The sequence below is a fragment of the Salvelinus namaycush genome, chromosome 17, assembly GCF_016432855.1.
Source record: "Salvelinus namaycush isolate Seneca chromosome 17, SaNama_1.0, whole genome shotgun sequence".
NCBI lineage: Eukaryota > Metazoa > Chordata > Actinopteri > Salmoniformes > Salmonidae > Salvelinus > Salvelinus namaycush.
In genome coordinates, this window is record NC_052323.1 from 23,331,647 (window position 1) to 23,354,317 (window position 22,671).

A 22,671-nucleotide genomic window follows, 5' to 3' on the forward strand; every position below is an offset into this window, starting at 1 on the left:
TCAGCTGCTCCTACAGTGATTTGTCCACTGCCGTTCTGGAGGAAGAATTGCAGCACTGTGCCCTGCTGTGTGCCACCGACAGGAGTTCTCAAACGCCCTCGCCCACCCTCAGCCAGACGTCGGCCATCACCGACGACACTGCGCTCACTGCCACTACCTACACCATCGCCGTCGCTAATGTAACTATTCACCTGCTATCTACCTGACCTGAGCTCACCCCTCTCCCTGCAACCTCTCCTCCCTGACCGTTTCAAATCTTTCTTCTGAAATGGGCCTGAGTTTAGTCCTGAGACACTAACCAGACTCCATCCTCTTGGGTTGATTGGTTGATATTCTCTCCCCTCTTCACCTGATGTGAACTGTTGTGCCTCTCCATCCTAAACAGCAGCTAAACAGCTCCTCTGTTTTGTGTTACTGTGCTTAATGCTCTCGCAGGTTAACGACTAATGACATTAGTTCCACAGCTTCTCTCGACTTACTATAATTGTTAAAAGTTTTAACACAATATCTGAATGTGCCAGACATTATGGGTTCATATCATGGTTTTATTATGTCCCATTATGTTACATCTTCCCTTATTTGACCTTACCCAACAGTTACAGTAGGTGAAAAACAAGTCAACTACAGTGTAACTAAACCATGGTTACACCAGCCTTGTTCCTTTTAATCAATCCAGAGCTTGTGTTTTAACCCAACCCAGTGATTTTCAGTGAACTTCCCTTCTGAAAACCTTGTCAATTCCATGTTTGTGGTGGTTATTCTATTGTCCCTTTACAGTGTTGGTAGCATTTTTAATGCTGTCTTTTTTCTAATCAATTTGACAGATAACCAAACACTGTTTGTCCATGACAGATTCTCTGTCCCTGACTTCTTAAACGGCGATGAATTTCAGTCTCTTCATTCCTTTCTTTCTTTCTTTGTCTGTTTACTGAGCTACTGGTGATGATTCTATTGTATATTCATTCTCTCTCTCTCTCTCTCTCTCTCGCACTCTCTCTCTCTCTGTCTCCGTCTCTCTCTCTCTCTCTCTCTCTCTCTCGCTATCTCTGTGTCTCTCAGAACTACATGGCAGTGAATGGGAATGGCGGGATCACGGGCAGCTCCTACAGTCACCTCCAGAGGCCCTTCTCCCCCATGTCCTACCCCCCTCCTCCCCCACTCAGCCCCAGCCTTGGCCACTTAACACAGGCCAGGAGTGCAGGTGAGTACTGCTTGATAGCTCTATCAGTTTACTTCCCTTCTTGAAACCTGCTGTAAATCAGTGATCGACTTAGACACACACAGACACACATACACACAGACACACACACAACTCTCCAAGGTCATTTGCCCCTTGGCAAAAGAGCTTCAGTCGACAGTGCAGCAGAGTGTAGCCTGTGCAGGCGCTAGTAAGTTTACAGCCTCTCACTCACTCCCATTGCTAACTGAGTGTGTCAGTCCTGCTAGCGCTCCCATGCACTAATAGAGCTCTAACTAGAGAAGAATCACAGCCCGACGCTAGCTGGAGTGTCTAGTATGAGGTAGAGAGCGAGGGGGGAAGAGGGGAAGAGAGAAGAGAGGTGGTGTGTGCTCCTTCGTCTGCATCCAGTGATCTCTGAAATCCCAGTGGCCAAGTGACGCAGATTAAAGCTCTAATCTGAGGGAGGGGATTAGAGTGGCTGAGACCAGGCTCTCTCTTGTTTTTGTCCTATCTTTCTTCCTCTCTTCACTATTATAGTCTCCTGGGAAGGATCTAGTTCAGCATGTTTCTAATCACTATAGGTCCGAGAAGAAATAAGATATGTGTTTTCCTCTATGTGTGTGGAGAGGAGGTTTACCTTTACCAGAGAGTTGTTGGTTTACCTTTACTCACCAGTGTTTACTGTTTACCAACCTCGCTCTCTGGGACCCTGTCTGTCTGTCTGTCTGTGAGGTGACCTGGTCTGCAATAGTGTACAGTAGGCCCACTCCTCCCTCCTCCTCACTGTCTCTCTCCTTCCCCATGGCTCTCCTGTCTGGCAGAGGTCCGCTCCCCAGGCTACCCCCGTATGAGCCGCCCGCCCCCCGCCACCCCAGCAGAGGAGGAGTACCAGGAGGTACCAGGAGCCCCAAGGGGAGGCGAGGGGGGGAAAGCCCCTCACCACGCAGGCATCGGCCCTGTGGATGAGTCTGGCATCCCCATCGCCATCAGAACGGTGAGTTGACAAAGACTGTGTCCCAAATGGAACCCTATATAGGGAATAGGATTAATAGGGAATAGGCTAAATAGGGAATAGGCTAAATAGGGACTAGGCTATATAGGGAATAGGCTATATAGGAAATATGCTAAATAGGGAATAGGCCATATAGGGAAGAAGGCCATATAGGGAATGGGCATATAGGATATACAGGGAATAGGGTATATAGGGAATATGGTGCCATTTGGGACACACAGAGTATACTGCTACTATACTGGAGCATAGGGTTTACCTCTATTTCATACCAGGGTTCACAAGGTACTTGAGGTGCTTAAAGTACTTGAATTTGGCACTCTGCAATTCAAGTACTGGAATACCTTGAAAATCAGACGTTTTCTCAAGTTGATACTTGAAAAGTACTTGAATTAAAATAAGAGGAGAACAGAAAATGATCAAATATGTTAATATGAAAAACATTACAAAAATGTATAGGTCTTGCCAATACATTTCCAGGCAGACTACAGAGTTTTATTTCCTCATGTTTTTTGTGCTGTGTTTGCCAGAGGAGCTCGCTCATTCCACCCACACTGCCACTCAGCCAGGCAGGTACAGAACTGACTGATTAGGCGCCACCAAACATCACATCGATAGCTAAAATGCCAGGCAAATGTAGATACAAGCCTGCCTGGCATGATATTGATGTTTATGAATGGGTTTTGCCAGACCCAGCCTGGGATGTAGTGGGTGATAAACACACCTTTTTATTTGTGAAATAGCGTTTACGCACCTTTTTATTTCGTTAATTATAATTTACTCACTTATTATTATTATTATTATTGCTCAACGCTCAGAAGGCTTCTTAATCTGAGTTCTAATCGTTGATCAATGCTCAGAAGGCTTCTTAATCTGAGTTCTAATCGTTGATCAATGCTCAGAAGGCTTCTTGATCTGAGTTCTAATCGTTGATCAATGCTCAGAAGGCTTCTTGATCTGAGTTCTAATAGTTGATCAACGCTCAGAGGGCTTCTTGATCTGAGTTCTAATCGTTGATCAACGCTCACAAGGCTTCTTGACCTGAGTTCTAATCGTTGATCAAAGCTCACAAGGCTTCTTGACCTGAGTTCTAATTGCGCCTACCTCTGCGAACGAGTGGAATCATGAATGATTAATGTATGCTCATTATGTTCGCCTGCTCCCCCGGATTTGCCTTGTTAGCAGCGCATTCATTCGCCACTCTGTCCAATGGGAAACTCCGCACACGACATAGACCGAGAGGTGAAACGAACTACCTCAATCCAAACCTATAGTGGAAAGTAGCAGAGAGACGCCGCTGACAATGGGAATTCTTTTAACATCCCTCGACTCCTGCCGTGTCAACAGACATCCTCCAAACAATTGAAGCAAGCAGGGAGAGAGGTTAGTAGTACAGTGGTTCCCAAACTTGGGGTCCGAGACTGATGTGGGGTCCCCTAAAATGTAAATAGGGTCCCCTGAGAGAGTCTTTAATCTTATCAAACTTATCAAAATTAATAACTTGTTTCTCTTCAAATGGGTATAGAATACAACATTTTAGAATCAACTAAGGGCCTTTTACTCTGTCGGAATTCACTTCATGTCATTATGTGTTGGGACAGCCTGTGGGACCCAAAAATTTTGTGAAATATGAAGACAATTTCAATATAAAAACAATTTAATATTATTATTTACTCTGAACAAAAACATACAACAATTTCCAAGATTTACTGAGTTACAGTTCTTATAAAGAAATCAGTCAACATCATCGGTCCTGACTTACCACTCATGTATGTAGTAAATAAGTAGTGAAACACATATTATTGAGTAGAACTTGTGAGGTAGTGATGAATAGTAAGTAGTTGTTTTTTTTTCATGAGGTTGTGGCGATATACTGCCATCTGGTGGCGACTAGAAACAATTGCATAATAGGAACTATAGCAAATTGATGGTCCTTGAAAATATACATTAGTACTTGAAAAAGTACTTGCCACTGTCTGTATGAACCCTGTATACTGTATTTCTTTGTATGCGTTTTTCTGCATTGTCATGATGTAGGGTGTATTATGCTGCTAAATTAGACTAGACTACCAAGAGGGAGCTTAGTGCTTTGGGCTTATAGCTTGTTATCTATTGATAATCCATAAGGACTTCTCTGTCAGCTTGTGGTTAAGAATATTTCAGGAAAAAAGCTATCTTCTGAGCTACAGTGTAGCTTTGGTTCTCTACCACCACCAGAGAGATTTTTGCATAGATGAATAGAGGCTTATGTTGGTGTAAAACTCAAAAGGTAAAATGTTATAGCGTACAGGTAAGTGGCTGGGCCCTATAAATCATGACTCTGTTCCTAATCTCCAATCAATGCAGGCCATCTGGGCCAGGCCTGGCCGTCCCAGGACTGTATTGTGGGAGGAGAAATAGATTTTCTGTCCCTGGTGTGTTTTATGAAACCCTGGGAAAAAGCATGCCAACTGAGGTCAGATTCATTGGCCAGCCTGCAAACAATCACTTTGTATACGTCCCAAATTGTATCCTATTCCTTTCATAGTGCACTACTTTTGACCGGGGCCCTGTAGTAGAGGGAATAGGGTGACATTTGGAACACATCCTATATCTCATTGTGTAATGGTAACCTGATCTAATACATTGATATGTATACTAATACTGTGGATGTCTCTATGTGTCCACATCTCACTACTGTGTTTTGTGGGTGTTATTTTTGGTAAAATGGTCCAGTGGGGGATTATGATTTTGTTGTATGTTTTTCTTAAAGACCGTGGACAGACCAAAGGACTGGTATAAGTCCATGTTCAAGCAGATTCACGTGGTACACAAACCAGGTAAGAGCTAATTTCCATATTAACGTCAGGATGTATTTCCACCTTATCCATCTCTCCACTTGGCCAGTCCCTGAGGAGAAGGGATTCTAAATGGGATAGTTATAGTGCTACAGTGACATTGGCCTACATTGAACTACATGCATACATGCATACATACATACATACATACATACATACATACATACATACATACATACATACATACATACATACATACATACATACATACATACATACATACATAGAGAGAGAGGGGGGGAGGGAGAGAGATGACAACAGCTGACGATTTGACAATAGAGCAGCTTTGCTCAGCAGTCTGCAGCTTAGAGAAATGTCATTACTGGGAATCTGACAGTGCAGTTCCTGCATAATGTGAGCCAGCTAGTACTGACCCCACAGGGATTACACAGGTCAGGGGTCACACACATTGACAACAATGACATACAACCATATGCTTCATATTTTTTTTCATTATTTCAGCAACACCTGCACACACCGCATTGGTGGTGCCTTTTGTAATACCCATATTGCATTTGAAGATGTGTTATGAGCAGTCATTGGCTCCTTATAGCAGCCTATACAAATATGATAATTCCTTTAATATATTCATAATGCATTACACATAGATGGTGTTACCATTATCTTTGACTACATGTAGAATTGTCTTACAAAGAGAATAGCTTAAGAAATGTATCAAAACAAACTAAACATTCATTGCTTTTACACGATGAGTTGGAGTGCACTGCTAATCATCCTACTTTGGTGTTTATCACAGAAAATGAAAATATGGACCCATATAATACCACCCACACAGTAATGAATACCGGTAAGAAATTTATTATTTCATCACGTGAATCACACATGAATCATAAGTCTGTGTGCTGAGTGCCTGGAATATGATAGAGATACATATGTCATACAAATTTCACCTTTGAATTCATGCCTACATTCTGGATTGCATCTGTTGGATGCATCTGTCACATGCATCTGTTGTTATTACAGATAGCCATCATCGCTCAGCCCCAGACTATCGGCCAGCCAAGTCATTGCAGACCCATGCTCCGCCCCAGACCCACACGTACCGGCCAATGACCAAGAGTGTGTCTGACAACGGCACGTGCAATGTCTTCAGGAACACAAATTCCTTAACCTCGCCCTCACCCATGCCCCCCACACCCCCTCCCATACTCTCATCGGCACATGTTCGAGAAAGGGAGCGCGAGAGGGACAGAGGCACAATAGACAGAGGCACGGTAGACAAGTAAGACAAAATTATTTAAAAATTCCTTTCAAGGGCCTCCCGAGTGGCGCAGCGATCTAAGGTACTGCATCGCAGTGCTTGAGGCGTCACTACAGACCCGGGTTCGATCCCAGGCAATGTCACAACCGGCCGTGACCGGGAGTCCCATAGGGCAGCGCACAATTGGCCCAGCGTTGTCCAGTTTAGGGGAGGGTTTGGCCGGGGGGGCTTTACTTGGCTCATCACGCTCTAGCGACTCCTTGTGGCAGGCCGGACGCCTGCAGGCTGACTTCGGTCGCCAGTTGAGCGGTGTTTCCTCTGACACATTGGTGCGGCTTGCTTCCTGGTTAAGGAGTGTGGTTTGGCGGGTCATGTTTCGGAGGACGCATGACTCGACCTTCGCTTCTCCCTAGCCTGTTGGAGAGTTGCAGCGATGAGACAAGATTGAAATTGGGAGAAAAAGGGGGTAAAATACACTAATTGAAATTATTTGGCATGGTAACTTTTGGAACAAGTGGGCCACTGCATAATAACATGTCTCTGTATCCTCTAACAAGAAACCAATATGGACCCCCTGACAGAAAGGTGGACACCAGGAAATATCGTGCAGAACCTCGGAGCATCTTCGACTATGAACCTGGGAAATCCTCAATTTTGGAGCAGGAGAGACAGGTAAGACCAGTCACTCGCCACTAAACTAATCCCAGCAAACCGAAATTGGTTCTGTGAAAGTTCCCAGAACATTCGGTAGGTTGCTGTAAATGTTCTCATAACACAAATATTGTCTAGTTGTGCTGATGATTTATATAATGTTTGAATAAAACATTTGGCTGATGTTGCAAGAACGTTTCCATAACAAATTGTGTCTGTTCTTTACCTGGAAACGTTTGGGCAGTGTTCTGAGATGGTTGTTACAGATGTTGTGTACAACATTTTAGTGAAAGTTAGGAGAACATTCCAAGGATATTTAATTCAAAACATATTATAAAAAAAGTGTTATAAAAAAAAACATTATTTCAGTGTATACAGACCTCAACTGATGTATGGAACAATCTTAAAACTACCTATGTTGGTTTAGATACAAGCATCATGAAACCTCTAACATAATCAATTATTTGAATGTTTTTGGGATGTTGTCATCCTAATGTTAGATAAAATCCTAACTAGAAATGAATGGGAATCTTAGCTAATGTTTAGGGAATGCTCCTGTTTTGCTGGGATGACATTTGAACTCTCCTAAATGACCTTTGTTGATATCACTCCTCCTAGCAGGTAATTAGCAGTGGACTGTTTCAGCAGCAGACCATGTGCCCTGCAGGGTTCATCTCATTAGCTGAGTGGTTTGAAATGCACCATTGTTCTGAGCCACTTACGTGGAACAGGCACATAGTTTATTTTGTGGCAGTAATTATTTTCAGTGGCAGTGTAATTAGACTACCAAAGGTATTTACTGTTTTCCTCTTTCCAGTAGGGGAGAGTGGGGTAAGTTTAGCCATTTGTTACATTCAGCATCACTCCGTCAAGGGAGATATAATATTATTACCAACAATGATATCTACATATATTTCAGGATGTTGTCTATCCTTGGAAATAATTCAGAATTCATGTAAACATTACAGTTTTTAAAACATAGGTTGTCCAATAAAAGTGGTCTCTTGGCATAACTTACCCGGGTATGGGGTAAGTTGAGCCGCAGGACAGGGTAAGTTAAGCTGCCTACACATTTCTCTACTGAATGAAATATTACCACTACCTTTTTTAAAACATATCTGTCTTTATTTCCCAAACACAATTCAGCACATTCACAATCACTGTTTTTGTCTGTTAATAATTTTAAGCATTGTTTATTAACAAAGGCTTAACACCGAACAAACACTTTGTACTTTAAACACTTTAAAACATAGGCCAGGCCCTGTCATTACCTCATAGCCAGGTCGTTATTGTAAATAAGAATATGTTCTTAATTGACTTATCTGTATAAATAAAGGTGAAATATATATTTTTAAATATCCCAGCGATAATGCCTTGCATTACGCATGGGAAGAAAACGCTTCAATTTGCTCAATTTGCCGTTGGCTCAACTTACCCCAAAGCAAACATTTTGACTATAATAGCCCACAAAGCTACAAGCTGCACTTTCATGCTAGGTTTAGGACCTCATATTGAAGCTTATAGAGACCCCAACTGATGTATAGAACAATCTTAAAACTACCTACATTGGTTTAGATACAAGCATCATGAAACCTCTTAACACAATAAATTCAGTTGACTTGATCAAAATCAGGTTTTTGGACCTAACTTGCTTTCCACTTTTTCCAGGTGGTTTTTTCCTTCACATACTCCATGAAATGATGATCTCTTCCTAAGTATTTGGTCAAATTATTGATTTTGTATTCCTAGAAACAAGGGTGGCTCAACTAACCATTTACCTCAATGAACCCTTTACCCCAATAAACCCTTTACCTCAACCAACACTTTACCCCAATAAACCCTTTACCTCAATTAACCCTTTACCCCCAATAAACCATTTACCTCAATTAACCCTTTACCCCAATAAACCCTTTACCTCAACTAACTCTTTACCCCAATAAACCCTTTACCTCAACTAACTCTTTACCTCAACTAACTCTTTACCCCAATAAACCCTTTACCTCAACTAACTCTTTACCCCAATAAACCCTTTACCTCAACTAACTCTTTACCCCAATAAACCCTTTACCTCAACCAACACTTTACCCCAATAAACCCTTTACCTCAATTAACCCTTTACCCCCAATAAACCATTTACCTCAATTAACCCTTTACCCCAATAAACCCTTTACCTCAACTAACTCTTTACCCCAATAAACCCTTTACCTCAACTAACTCTTTACCTCAACTAACTCTTTACCCCAATAAACCCTTTACCTCAACTAACTCTTTACCCCAATAAACCCTTTACCTCAACTAACTCTTTACCCCAATAAACCCTTTACCTCAACTAACCCTTTACCCCAATAAACCCTTCACCCCAACTAACCCCAGTCTCCCCTAAGCTATATTACCTCAAAGCTTGCTTGAGACTGCGGACAAATACCATTGCAGTTCAGACTGAGGGTCTGTGTTATTGCTTACAAGAAGTGTATTTTAAATGTCTTTTTTCTGAGGGCTGAGATGATTCCCAATGAGTGTTGCTGCAGTGCATTCAGGCTCTGTTTTTCAGTGAAGGTTTACTGTACTGCTCTGTGGATAGATCAAGGTTCATGTTGTGGTGACTTACTGCCCTCTGCTGGTGTGTTCTTGAGGTTACCCTGTGAATTAATGAATTCGGCTGGTTACGATGGTTTAAATCCTAAGCAACCTGCCTACACATTGTTTGAAGTACAATAGACCAACATAGCTATTGTAGTAGGTCAAAGCTGTGTGCTGGCAACCCTTAGTAGAGCATGGGTGAAGTAGGCATTGTGGTGCTCATGTGAATTTCCTTTCTTTTTCAGCTTGAAACCAATGCCTACTTTGTTTCTAATTATATATTACTTAGTACCTTTTTGCAATTGTTTTCCCAATGTTGCTGTTCATTTTTCATCCATTTTACTCTGCTGTTTATCATGGATCATTCTCACCCTTACTCTGTGTTGATTTTCCTCCGCTCCTTCCTCCCTTCCCTCTCTTCTCTCCTCTCCACCCTGTCAATCCAGAATACTAGTAACTCAAACCCCACTGAGGTAGATTTAGAGGATGAGCCTTGGTATAAGTTCTTTGCTGAGCTGGAGTTTGGACGTCCGGTAAGTGAGGGCCTCTGTGGTTCTCTCCGTTAGCCAGTGCCATAAGGTGCTAATGTATCGCCCCCTGGCTGCGGCTGCTAGCACTGCAGCCCCATGGTGGGGAATGTGTGGCCCTGTGTTAAGCGTGTGCCCCAGTGGGATGAACGTGTTGTGCACTATTAGCATAATAGCATGTCACAGGTGTCCCAAATGGCACTCTATTCCCTTTATATTGCATTACAGGGAATAGGGTGTCATTTGGGATGCAACCACAGTGGTTGTGTTTGTTCCACTGATGAGGAAAATGCTTGACCTCTGTCTGAAGAGAGGCCAGAAATAACTGGCTGAAATAGGCCAAAAAATATATAATAATTGACAATGATGATGTCAGTCCACTGACGGGGACTGAAAATGTAATAATCAGTTCATCTAACATTTTAGCGCCGTGTTATCACAGACCTGTGTTGTGATTAGGCTTGTCGTTGTTTTACATGCTTGACTGTTTGGACCTCACAGCAGTAGGGTCGAGGCTGCACAATTCACTGATGTGGAACGCATGTTTGCAATGATGTTGTCATTTAGCACAAGAGTGAATCACATGATCTATGGTGTGTAAGACTGCTTGCCATATACTCTTTGGACCTGCCTCATAGCAATCGCTTGAGCACTCTTGAAAGCTTTCAACACATTTTAATTTGATTGCTTATGCATGTTTGACAGTAGCTTCTTGATAGAGCTTATTCATCCTTCCTTTTCTTACTTTTGCTGTGTTTGGTGTGTGTTGTGTTCACGTTTGGACAAGCATTCACAAATGTTTATTTCTTTGTACACACACGAGTTGTGTAGGTGCACGGCTGAGTGTGTGAGTGATCTTTAACCATGTAACTCTCTCCACATGTTCCTTCTCATGATGCCCCTGCCTCCTCTTCCTCCTTCTCATCTCCTCATCCTCTGCCTCTGGGTTCAGCCTCCTAAAAAACGTCTGGATTATATAGTTGAGGTAAACACCATGCCACTGCATGCCTGTTATTCAGCCCCTACTGTTTATGTGGAGAGGTACAGCAGTAGTAGTAGTAGAGGTACAGCAATAGTAGTAGTAGTAGTAGAGGTACAGCAGTAGTAGTAGTAGAGGTACAGCAGTAGTAGTAGTAGAGGTACAGCAGTAGTAGTAGTAGAGGTACAGCAATAGTAGTAGTAGTAGAGGTACAGCAATAGTAGTAGTAGTAGAGGTACAGCAGTAGTAGTAGTAGAGGTACAGCAGTAGTAGTAGTAGAGGTACAGCAGTAGTAGTAGTAGAGGTACAGCAGTAGTAGTAGTAGAGGTACAGCAATAGTAGTAGTAGTAGAGGTACAGCAGTAGTAGAGGTACAGCAGTAGTAGAGGTACAGCAGTAGTAGAGGTACAGCAGTAGTAGTAGTAGAGGTACAGCAATAGTAGTAGTAGAGGTACAGCAGTAGTAGAGGTACAGCAGTAGTAGAGGTACAGCAGTAGTAGAGGTACAGCAGTAGTAGAGGTACAGCAGTAGTAGAGGTACAGCAATAGTAGAGGTACAGCAATAGTAGAGGTACAGTAGTAAACGTAGTAGAGGTACAGCAGTAAACGTAGTAGAGGTACAGCAGTAGTAGTAGTAGTAGTAGAGGTACAGCAGTAGTAGTAGTAGTAGAGGTACAGCAGTAGTAGTAGTAGTAGAGGTACAGCAGTAGTAGTAGTAGTAGAGGTACAGCAGTAGTAGTAGTAGTAGTAGAGGTACAGCAGTAGTAGTAGTAGTAGTAGAGGTACAGCAGTAGTAGTAGTAGTAGAGGTACAGCAGTAGTAGTAGTAGTAGAGGTACAGCAGTAGTAGTAGTAGTAGTAGAGGTACAGCAGTAGTAGTAGTAGTAGTAGAGGTACAGCAGTAGTAGTAGTAGTAGTAGAGGTACAGCAGCAGTAGTAGTAGTAGTAGAGGTACAGCAGCAGTAGTAGTAGTAGAGGTACAGCAGCAGTAGTAGTAGTAGAGGTACAGCAGCAGTAGTAGTAGTAGAGGTACAGCAGCAGTAGTATTAGTAGAGGTACAGCAGTAGTAGTATTAGTAGAGGTACAGCAGTAGTTGTAGTAGTAGAGGTACAGCAGTAGTAGTAGTAGTAGAGGTACAGCAGTAGTAGTAGTAGTAGAGGTACAGCAGCAGTAGTATTAGTAGAGGTACAGCAGTAGTAGTAGTAGTAGAGGTACAGCAGTAGTAGAGGTACAGCAGTAGTAGAGGTACAGCAGTAGTAGTAGTAGAGGTACAGCAGTAGTAGTAGTAGAGGTACAGCAGTAGTAGAGGTACAGCAGTAGTAGAGGTACAGAAGTAGTAGTAGTAGTAGAGGTACAGAAGTAGTAGTAGTAGTAGAGGTACAGCAGTAGTAGTAGTTGAGGTACAGCAGTAGTAGTAGTTGAGGTACAGCAGTAGTAGTAGTTGAGGTACAGCAGTAGTAGTAGTTGAGGTACAGCAGTAGTAGTAGTTGAGGTACAGCAGTAGTAGTAGTTGAGGTACAGCAGTAGTAGTAGTTGAGGTACAGTAGTATTAGAGGTACAGCAGAATTAGTAGTATAGGTACAGCAGTAGTAGTAGTAGAGGTACAGCAGTAGTAGTAGTTGAGGTACAGTAGTATTAGAGGTACAGTAGTATTAGAGGTACAGCAGTAGTAGTAGTAGAGGTACAGCAGTATTAGTAGTTGAGGTACAGCAGTATTAGTGGTACAGCAGTAGTAGTAGTAGAGGTACAGCAGTATTAGTAGTAGAGGTACAGCAGCAGTAGTAGTAGTAGAGGTACAGCAGTAGTAGTAGTAGAGGTACAGCAGTATTAGAGGTACAGCAGTATTAGTAGTAGAGGTACAGCAGTAGTAGTAGTAGAGGTACAGCAGTAGTAGTAGTAGAGGTACAGCAGTATTAGAGGTACAGCAGTAGTAGTAGTAGAGGTACAGCAGTATTAGAGGTACAGCAGTAGTAGTAGTAGTAGAGGTACAGCAGCAGTAGTAGTAGTAGAGGTACAGCAGCAGTAGTAGTAGTAGAGGTACAGTAGTAGTAGAGGTACAGCAGCATTAGTAGTAGAGGTACAGCAGCATTAGTAGTAGAGGTACAGCAGAATTAGTAGTAGAGGTACAGCAGTATTAGTAGTTGAGGTACAGTAGTATTAGAGGTACAGCAGAATTAGTAGTATAGGTACAGTAGTAGTAGAGGTACAGCAGTAGTAGTAGTTGAGGTACAGTAGTATTAGAGGTACAGCAGTAGTAGTAGTAGAGGTACAGCAGTATTAGTAGTTGAGGTACAGCAGTATTAGAGGTACAGCAGTAGTAGTAGTAGAGGTACAGCAGTAGTAGTAGTAGAGGTACAGCAGTAGTAGTAGTAGAGGTACAGCAGTAGTAGTAGTAGAGGTACAGCAGCATTAGTAGTAGAGGTACAGCAGTATTAGTAGTTGAGGTACAGTAGTAGTAGATGTACAGCAGTAGTAGAGGTACAGCAGTATTATAGGTACAGCAGTATTAGAGGTACAGCAGTAGTAGTAGTAGAGGTACAGCAGTAGTAGTATTAGAGGTACAGTAGTACTAGAGGTACAGCAGTATTAGTAGTAGAGGTACAGCAGTATTAGAGGTACAGCAGTAGTAGTAGTATTAGAGGTACAGCAGTAGTAGTAGTAGTAGAGGTACAGCAGTAGTAGTAGTAGAGGTACAGCAGTAGTAGAGGTACAGCAGTATTAGTAGTAGAGGTACAGCAGTAGTAGTAGTAGTAGAGGTACAGCAATAGTAGTAGTAGTAGAGGTACAGCAATAGTAGTAGTATTAGAGGTACAGCAGTAGTAGTAGTATTAGAGGTACAGCAGTAGTAGTAGTATTAGAGGTACAGCAGTAGTAGTAGTATTAGAGGTACAGCAGTAGTAGTAGTAGTAGAGGTACAGCAGTAGTAGTAGTAGTAGTAGTAGTAGAGGTACAGCAGTAGTAGTAGTATTAGAGGTACAGCAGTAGTAGTAGTATTAGAGGTACAGCAGTAGTAGTAGTATTAGAGGTACAGCAGTAGTAGTAGTAGTAGAGGTACAGCAGTAGTAGTAGTAGTAGTAGTAGAGGTACAGCAGTAGTAGTAGTAGTAGTAGTAGTAGAGGTACAGCAGTAGTAGTAGTAGAGGTACAGCAGTAGTAGTAGTAGAGGTACAGCAGTATTAGTAGTAGAGGTACAGCAGTATTAGTAGTAGAGGTACAGCAGTAGTAGTAGTAGAGGTACAGCAATAGTAGTAGTAGTAGAGGTACAGCAGTATTAGAGGTACAGCAGTAGTAGTAGTAGAGGTACAGCAATAGTTGTGGTAGTAGATGTACAGCAGTATTAGAGGTACAGGAATAGTAGTAGTAGAGGTACAGCAGTAGTAGAGGTACAGCAGTAGTAGAGGTACAGCAGTAGTAGAGGTACAGCAATAGTAGAGGTACAGCAATAGTAGAGGTACAGCAATAGTAGAGGTACAGTAGTAGTAGAGGTACAGCAGTAAACGTAGTAGAGGTACAGCAGTAAACGTAGTAGAGGTACAGCAGTAGTAGTAGTAGAGGTACAGCAGTAGTAGTAGTAGAGGTACAGCAGTAGTAGTAGTAGTAGAGGTACAGCAGTAGTAGTAGTAGTAGAGGTACAGCAGTAGTAGTAGTAGTAGAGGTACAGCAGTAGTAGTAGTAGTAGAGGTACAGCAGTAGTAGTAGTAGTAGAGGTACAGCAGTAGTAGTAGTAGTAGAGGTACAGCAGTAGTAGTAGTAGTAGTAGTAGTAGAAGTACAGCAGTAGTAGTAGTAGTAGAGGTACAGCAGCAGTAGTAGTAGTAGAGGTACAGCAGCAGTAGTATTAGTAGAGGTACAGCAGCAGTAGTAGTAGTAGAGGTACAGCAGCAGTAGTATTAGTAGAGGTACAGCAGTAGTTGTAGTAGTAGAGGTACAGCAGTAGTAGTAGTAGTAGAGGTACAGCAGTAGTAGTAGTAGTAGAGGTACAGCAGCAGTAGTATTAGTAGAGGTACAGCAGTAGTAGTAGTAGTAGAGGTACAGCAGTAGTAGAGGTACAGCAGTAGTAGAGGTACAGCAGTAGTAGTAGTAGAGGTACAGCAGTAGTAGTAGTAGAGGTACAGCAGTAGTAGAGGTACAGCAGTAGTAGTAGTAGAGGTACAGCAGTAGTAGTAGTAGAGGTACAGCAGTAGTAGAGGTACAGCAGTAGTAGAGGTACAGCAGTAGTAGTAGTAGAGGTACAGCAGTAGTAGTAGTAGAGGTACAGCAGTAGTAGTAGTAGAGGTACAGCAGTAGTAGTAGTTGAGGTACAGCAGTAGTAGTAGTTGAGGTACAGCAGTAGTAGTAGTTGAGGTACAGCAGTAGTAGTAGTTGAGGTACAGCAGTAGTAGTAGTTGAGGTACAGCAGTAGTAGTAGTTGAGGTACAGTAGTATTAGAGGTACAGCAGAATTAGTAGTATAGGTACAGCAGTAGTAGTAGTAGAGGTACAGCAGTAGTAGTAGTAGAGGTACAGCAGTAGTAGTAGTTGAGGTACAGCAGTATTAGTGGTACAGCAGTAGTAGTAGTAGAGGTACAGCAGTATTAGTAGTAGATGTACAGCAGTATTAGTAGTAGAGGTACAGCAGTATTAGTAGTAGAGGTACAGCAGTAGTAGTAGTAGAGGTACAGCAGTATTAGAGGTACAGCAGTAGTAGTAGTAGAGGTACAGCAGTATTAGAGGTACAGCAGTAGTAGTAGTAGTAGAGGTACAGCAGTATTAGTAGTAGAGGTACAGCAGTATTAGTAGTTGAGGTACAGTAGTATTAGAGGTACAATAGTAGTAGTAGTAGAGGTACAGCAGTATTAGTAGTAGAGGTACAGCAGTATTAGAGGTACAGCAGTAGTAGTAGTAGAGGTACAGCAGTATTAGAGGTACAGCAGTAGTAGTAGTAGTAGAGGTACAGCAGTATTAGTAGTAGAGGTACAGCAGTATTAGTAGTTGAGGTACAGTAGTATTAGAGGTACAGCAGTAGTAGTAGTAGAGGTACAGCAGTAGTAGTAGTAGAGGTACAGCAGTATTAGTAGTTGAGGTACAGCAGTATTAGTGGTACAGCAGTAGTAGTAGTAGAGGTACAGCAGTATTAGTAGTAGAGGTACAGCAGTAGTAGTTGTAGAGGTACAGCAGTAGTAGTAGTAGAGGTACAGCAGTATTAGAGGTACAGCAGTAGTAGTAGTAGAGGTACAGCAGTATTAGAGGTACAGCAGTAGTAGTAGTAGTAGAGGTACAGCAGTATTAGTAGTAGAGGTACAGCAGTATTAGTAGTTGAGGTACAGTAGTAGTAGAGGTACAGCAGCATTAGTAGTAGAGGTACAGCAGAATTAGTAGTAGAGGTACAGCAGTATTAGTAGTTGAGGTACAGTAGTATTAGAGGTACAGCAGAATTAGTAGTATAGGTACAGCAGTAGTAGTAGTAGAGGTACAGCAGTAGTAGTAGTTGAGGTACAGCAGTAGTAGTAGTTGAGGTACAGCAGTAGTAGTAGTTGAGGTACAGCAGTAGTAGTAGTTGAGGTACAGCAGTAGTAGTAGTTGAGGTACAGCAGTAGTAGTAGTTGAGGTACAGTAGTATTAGAGGTACAGCAGAATTAGTAGTATAGGTACAGCAGTAGTAGTAGTAGAGGTACAGCAGTAGTAGTAGTTGAGGTACAGCAGTATTAGTGGTACAGCAGTAGTAGTAGTAGAGGTACAGCAGTATTAGTAGTAGATGTACAGCAGTATTAGTAGTAGAGGTACAGCAGTATTAGTAGTAGAGGTACAGCAGTAGTAGTAGTAGAGGTACAGCAGTATTAGAGGTACAGCAGTAGTAGTAGTAGAGGTACAGCAGTATTAGAGGTACAGCAGTAGTAGTAGTAGTAGAGGTACAGCAGTATTAGTAGTAGAGGTACAGCAGTATTAGTAGTTGAGGTACAGTAGTATTAGAGGTACAGCAGTAGTAGTAGTAGAGGTACAGCAGTATTAGTAGTAGAGGTACAGCAGTAGTAGTAGTAGAGGTACAGCAGTATTAGAGGTACAGCAGTAGTAGTAGTAGAGGTACAGCAGTATTAGAGGTACAGCAGTAGTAGTAGTAGTAGAGGTACAGCAGTATTAGTAGTAGAGGTACAGCAGTAGTAGTAGTAGAGGTACAGCAGTATTAGTAGTAGAGGTACAGCAGTAGTAGTAGTAGAGGTACAGCAGTATTAGAGGTACAGCAGTAGTAGTAGTAGAGGTACAGCAGTATTAGAGGTACAGCAGTAGTAGTAGTAGTAGAGGTACAGCAGTATTAGTAGTAGAGGTACAGCAGTATTAGTAGTTGAGGTACAGTAGTATTAGAGGTACAGCAGTAGTAGTAGTAGAGGTACAGCAGTATTAGTAGTAGAGGTACAGCAGTAGTAGTAGTAGAGGTACAGCAGTATTAGAGGTACAGCAGTAGTAGTAGTAGAGGTACAGCAGTATTAGAGGTACAGCAGTAGTAGTAGTAGTAGAGGTACAGCAGTATTAGTAGTAGAGGTACAGCAGTAGTAGTAGTAGAGGTACAGCAGAATTAGTAGTAGAGGTACAGCAGTATTAGTAGTTGAGGTACAGTAGTAGTAGATGTACAGCAGTAGTAGAGGTACAGCAGTATTATAGGTACAGCAGTATTAGAGGTACAGCAGTAGTAGTAGTAGAGGTACAGCAGTAGTAGTAGTAGAGGTACAGTAGTACTAGAGGTACAGCAGTAGTAGTAGTATTAGAGGTACAGCAGTAGTAGTAGTAGTAGAGGTACAGCAGTAGTATTAGTAGAGGTACAGCAGTAGTAGAGGTACAGCAGTATTAGTAGTAGAGGTACAGCAATAGTAGTAGTAGTAGAGGTACAGCAATAGTAGTAGTAGTAGAGGTACAGCAATAGTAGTAGTAGTAGAGGTACAGCAGTAGTAGTTGTATTAGAGGTACAGCAGTAGTAGTAGTATTAGAGGTACAGCAGTAGTAGTAGTAGTAGAGGTACAGCAGTAGTAGTAGTAGTAGTAGAGGTACAGCAGTAGTAGTAGTAGTAGTAGTAGTAGAGGTACAGCAGTAGTAGTAGTAGAGGTACAGCAGTAGTAGTAGTAGAGGTACAGCAGTAGTAGAGGTACAGCAGTATTAGTAGTAGAGGTACAGCAGTATTAGTAGTAGAGGTACAGCAGTAGTAGTAGTAGAGGTACAGCAATAGTAGTAGGAGTAGAGGTACAGCAGTATTAGAGGTACAGCAGTAGTAGTAGTAGAGGTACAGCAATAGTTGTGGTAGTAGATGTACAGCAGTATTAGAGGTACAGGAATAGTAGTAGTAGAGGTACAGCAGTAGTAGAGGTACAGCAGTAGTAGAGGTACAGCAGTAGTAGTAGTAGAGGTACAGCAGTAGTAGTAGTAGAGGTACAGCAGTAGTAGTAGTAGTAGTAGAGGTACAGCAGTAGTAGTAGTAGTAGTAGTAGAGGTACAGCAGTAGTAGTAGTAGTAGTAGTAGAGGTACAGCAATAGTAATAGTAGTAGAGGTACAGCAATAGTAGTAGTAGTAGAGGTACAGCAATAGTAGTAGTAGTAGAGATACAGCAATAGTAGTAGTAGTAGAGGTACAGCAATAGTAGTAGTAGTAGAGGTACAGCAATAGTAGTAGTAGTAGAGGTACAGCAATAGTAGTAGTAGTAGAGATACAGCAATAGTAGTAGTAGTAGAGGTACAGCAATAGTAGTAGTAGTAGAGGTACAGCAATAGTAGTAGTAGTAGAGGTACAGCAATAGTAGTAGTAGTAGAGGTACAGCAGTAGTAGTAGTAGTAGAGGTACAGCAGTAGTAGTAGTAGTAGTAGTAGTAGTAGAGGTACAGCAGTAGTAGTAGTTGAGGTACAGTAGTATTAGAGGTACAGCAGTAGTAGTAGTAGAGGTACAGCAGTAGTAGTAGTAGAGGTACAGCAGTAGTAGTAGTAGAGGTACAGTAGTATTAGAGGTACAGCAGTAGTAGTAGTAGAGGTACAGCAGTAGTAGTAGTTGAGGTACAGTAGTATTAGAGGTACAGCAGAATTAGTAGTAGAGGTACAGCAGTAGTAGTAGTAGAGGTACAGCAGTAGTAGTAGTAGTAGTAGAGGTACAGCAGTAGTAGAGGTACAGCAGTAGTAGTAGTAGAGGTACAGCAGTAGTAGAGGTACAGCAGTAGTAGAGGTACAGCAGTAGTAGTAGTAGAGGTACAGCAGTAGTAGTAGTAGAGGTACAGCAGTAGTAGTAGTATTAGAGGTACAGCAGTATTAGAGGTACAGTAGTAGTAGTAGTAGAGGTGCAGCAGTAGTAGAGGTACAGCAGTAGTAGTAGTAGTAGAGGTACAGTAGTAGTAGTAGATGTACAGCAGTAGTAGTAGTAGTAGTAGTAGAGGTACAGCAGTAGTAGTAGTAGAGGTACAGCAGTAGTAGTAGTAGAGGTACAGCAGTAGTAGTAGTTGAGGTACAGTAGTAGTAGAGGTACAGCAGTAATAGTAGTTGAGGTACAGCAGTATTAGTAGTTGAGGTACAGTAGTATTAGAGGTACAGCAGTGATAGTAGTAGAGGTACAGCAGTATTAGAGGTACAGCAGTAGTAGTAGTAGAGGTACAGCAGTAGTAGAGGTACAGCAGTAGTAGTAGTAGTAGAGGTACAGCAGTATTAGAGGTACAGTAGTAGTAGTAGTAGAGGTACAGCAGTAGTAGTAGTAGTAGAGGTACAGCAGTATTAGAGGTACAGCAGTAGTAGTAGTAGAGGTACAGCAGTAGTAGTAGTAGTAGAGGTACAGCAGTATTAGAGGTACAGTAGTAGTAGTAGTAGAGGTACAGCAGTAGTAGTAGTAGAGGTACAGCAGTAGTAGAGGTACAGCAGTAGTAGTAGTAGTAGAGGTACAGTAGTATTAGAGGTACAGTAGTAGTAGTAGTAGAGGTACAGCAGTATTAGAGGTACAGCAGTAGTAGTAGTAGAGGTACAGCAGTAGTAGAGGTACAGCAGTAGTAGTAGTAGAGGTACAGCAGTAGTAGTAGTAGAGGTACAGCAGTAGTAGAGGTACAGCAGTAGTAGTAGTAGTAGAGGTACAGTAGTATTAGAGGTACAGCAGTGATAGTAGTAGAGGTACAGCAGTATTAGAGGTACAGCAGTAGTAGTAGTAGAGGTACAGCAGTATTAGAGGTACAGCAGTAGTAGTAGTAGAGGTACAGCAGTAGTAGAGGTACAGCAGTAGTAGTAGTAGTAGAGGTACAGCAGTATTAGAGGTACAGTAGTAGTAGTAGTAGTAGAGGTACAGTAGTAGTAGTAGTAGTAGTATAGCAACATCAGTAGAAGTACAGCAGTAGTAGTGCCCCACCTGGCGCTGAAACTATTCTCAGGAAAGGCTGAAACTATTCTCAGGAAAGGCTGAAACTATTCTCAGGAAAGGCTGAAACTATTCTCAGGAAAGGCTGAAACTACTCTCAGGAAAGGCTGAAACTACTCTCAGGAAAGGCTGAAACTATTCTCAGGAAAGGCTGAAACTATTCTCAGGAAAGCCTGAAACTATTCTCAGGAAAGCCTGAAACTACTCTCAGGAAAGCCTGAAACTACTCTCAGGAAAGGCTGAAACTATTCTCAGGAAAGGCTGAAACTATTCTCAGGAAAGGCTGAAACTACTCTCAGGAAAGGCTGAAACTATTCTCAGGAAAGGCTGAAACTATTCTCAGGAAAGGCTGAAACTACTCTCAGGAAAGGCTGAAACTACTCTCAGGAAAGGCTGAAACTACTCTCAGGAAAGGCTGAAACTACTCTCAGGAAAGGCTGAAACTACTCTCAGGAAAGGCTGAAACTACTCTCAGGAAAGGCTGAAACTACTCTCAGGAAAGGCTGAAAGTTTACTGAAAGTCTATTTTACTCCCCAGAACACAGTCACCATTGTTTGTTTTCTTTTTCATAGTGTTTCATTGTCATGTCATTGATTCATAGCAGTAGGTTAACGGGCAAGTCAGTTGTTGAGGCAACAGCCATTGTCAACTGCCATGTTTGCTTTTGAGAGTATTGCATTATATCATTTGATAATGTGTATAGTCTATATGTCTTAGCTAGAGACAGTATTAGTCTTAGCTCAGCATTTAGGACCTCTGCTTTGGTTCAAAAGGCTCTGACGGAGACCTTTATGTGGACATGTTTACTAGAGTATCATGTTACATACTGAACAAAAATATAAACACAACATGTAAAGTATTGGTCCCGTGTTTCATGAGGTAAAATAAAAGATCGCAGGCATTTTCCATGTGCAAAAAGGCATTTTCCATGTGCAAAAAGGCATTTTCCATGTGCAAAAAGGCATTTTCCATGGCATTTTCCATGTGCAAAAAGCTCACCCAGTGGGTGAGCCTGGCTCCCAAGTGGCTGTGCCCCTACCCAGTGATGCGAAATCCATAGATTATGGCCTAATTTATTCATTTACGAACTGAAATTGTTGCATGTTGTGTTTTATATTTTTGTTCAACATATATCCAGTTTCACCCACATTTTTTCTGACGAGGTAAAGTAGCTTAAAGTAGCTTTCCCCCTTACTGACGAGGTAAAGTATCTTTTGTCTGCCAGTGAATGTTACTGTATTTGAGTATTTGAGATAACATCACAAATAAGGACTTAAAGACTGTAAGGTAGGATTTGTTTCTTTGAATTGTCAGTAAGGGGGAAAGTACTAGATAGGTACTGTACATTGTTGATTTGCCATATACAATATCTGTACTACATAGGCAGTGTGATGAATATCACTCCTGATGATACAGCGCCGTCTGTTTTCCGTCTATAGAACAAGTTTGCTATGTATCTCATACCTTGCAAAGTAGCTATTTTACTATAAGAGTAAGTTACACACTCATCTCAAATAATACAACTTTACGGGGTCATTAAATTCATTATATGATGAATATATTGGAGGAAGGCACAGTAGAAGTTATGGCAGAAGGTAGGTAGCTAGGATATCGTATAATCAACCATAGAGCTTCCTGGACCTGAGACAGATCGTCATGGGAGGTCTTGGCCCGTCCAATGACGTGTTTGCCTGTGCGGTAGCTGTCGCTTAGAACAGTATTTATGTTTACCAGTCACCAGTCTGTCACAGTGACACTCCATTCCTGGCAACCGGCATCAGGTCTACTTTTAAAGAGGGTTTAAAAAAATGTGCGGGGCTCTGTTGGGCAGAGAGAGAAAGAGGCTACTAAAGAACTATTACCAGGCTTCTGCCTCAGTAGAAGGGAGAATGATAATCTTCTCCAGCCAGGTGTACAAGGAGTTCCCTGCCTTGTTCGACATTGAAAATCTCGTAAGTGAATCATCGCTGTAGGTTTTTGATAGGGAAACATACCCTTTTCATAGTGACAGAAACCAAGGAAAAATGTTAAAGGTTGACGTTGGAAGGTATTTAATTCAGTATTTCATGGATGTATCCAAAGCATTGTGTTCTCAGACAGAGGCTGCTGTGAGAGGGTGCTGGGTATAGGAGGTTTCTGAAGGAGCTCTGTTTGTTTACAGTCTGTCTGTTCACTTGGCACTCAAGCTGCTCTCTGCTCGCTTTCAGAGTTCACTCCAACAGGCCTCTGCAGACAGGAACACAGACAGGCCGGCAAGGTAAGTCAGATCCCTCCCTCTCTATTAAACAACCATTGATTCTCAAGAGTCTATAGCAAATTACGTTGACACATCTTAAACAAAATGTCCC

At 42.0% G+C, this 22,671-nt stretch overlaps 1 protein-coding gene across 1 annotated transcript in view; it reads left to right on the top strand.

Moving 5' to 3' along the window:
* LOC120062473 (sorbin and SH3 domain-containing protein 2-like) overlaps positions 1–22,671 on the top strand; it is a 94,793-nt gene that overhangs the window by 38,441 nt on the left and 33,681 nt on the right. The window contains exons 5-11 of the mRNA XM_039012470.1: positions 1,060–1,201; positions 2,002–2,174; positions 4,942–5,008; positions 5,784–5,834; positions 6,011–6,269; positions 6,806–6,920; positions 22,531–22,580. Coding sequence (XP_038868398.1) covers positions 1,060–1,201; positions 2,002–2,174; positions 4,942–5,008; positions 5,784–5,834; positions 6,011–6,269; positions 6,806–6,920; positions 22,531–22,580 — 857 coding nt within the window. The remainder of the gene's footprint in view (positions 1–1,059; positions 1,202–2,001; positions 2,175–4,941; positions 5,009–5,783; positions 5,835–6,010; positions 6,270–6,805; positions 6,921–22,530; positions 22,581–22,671) is intronic.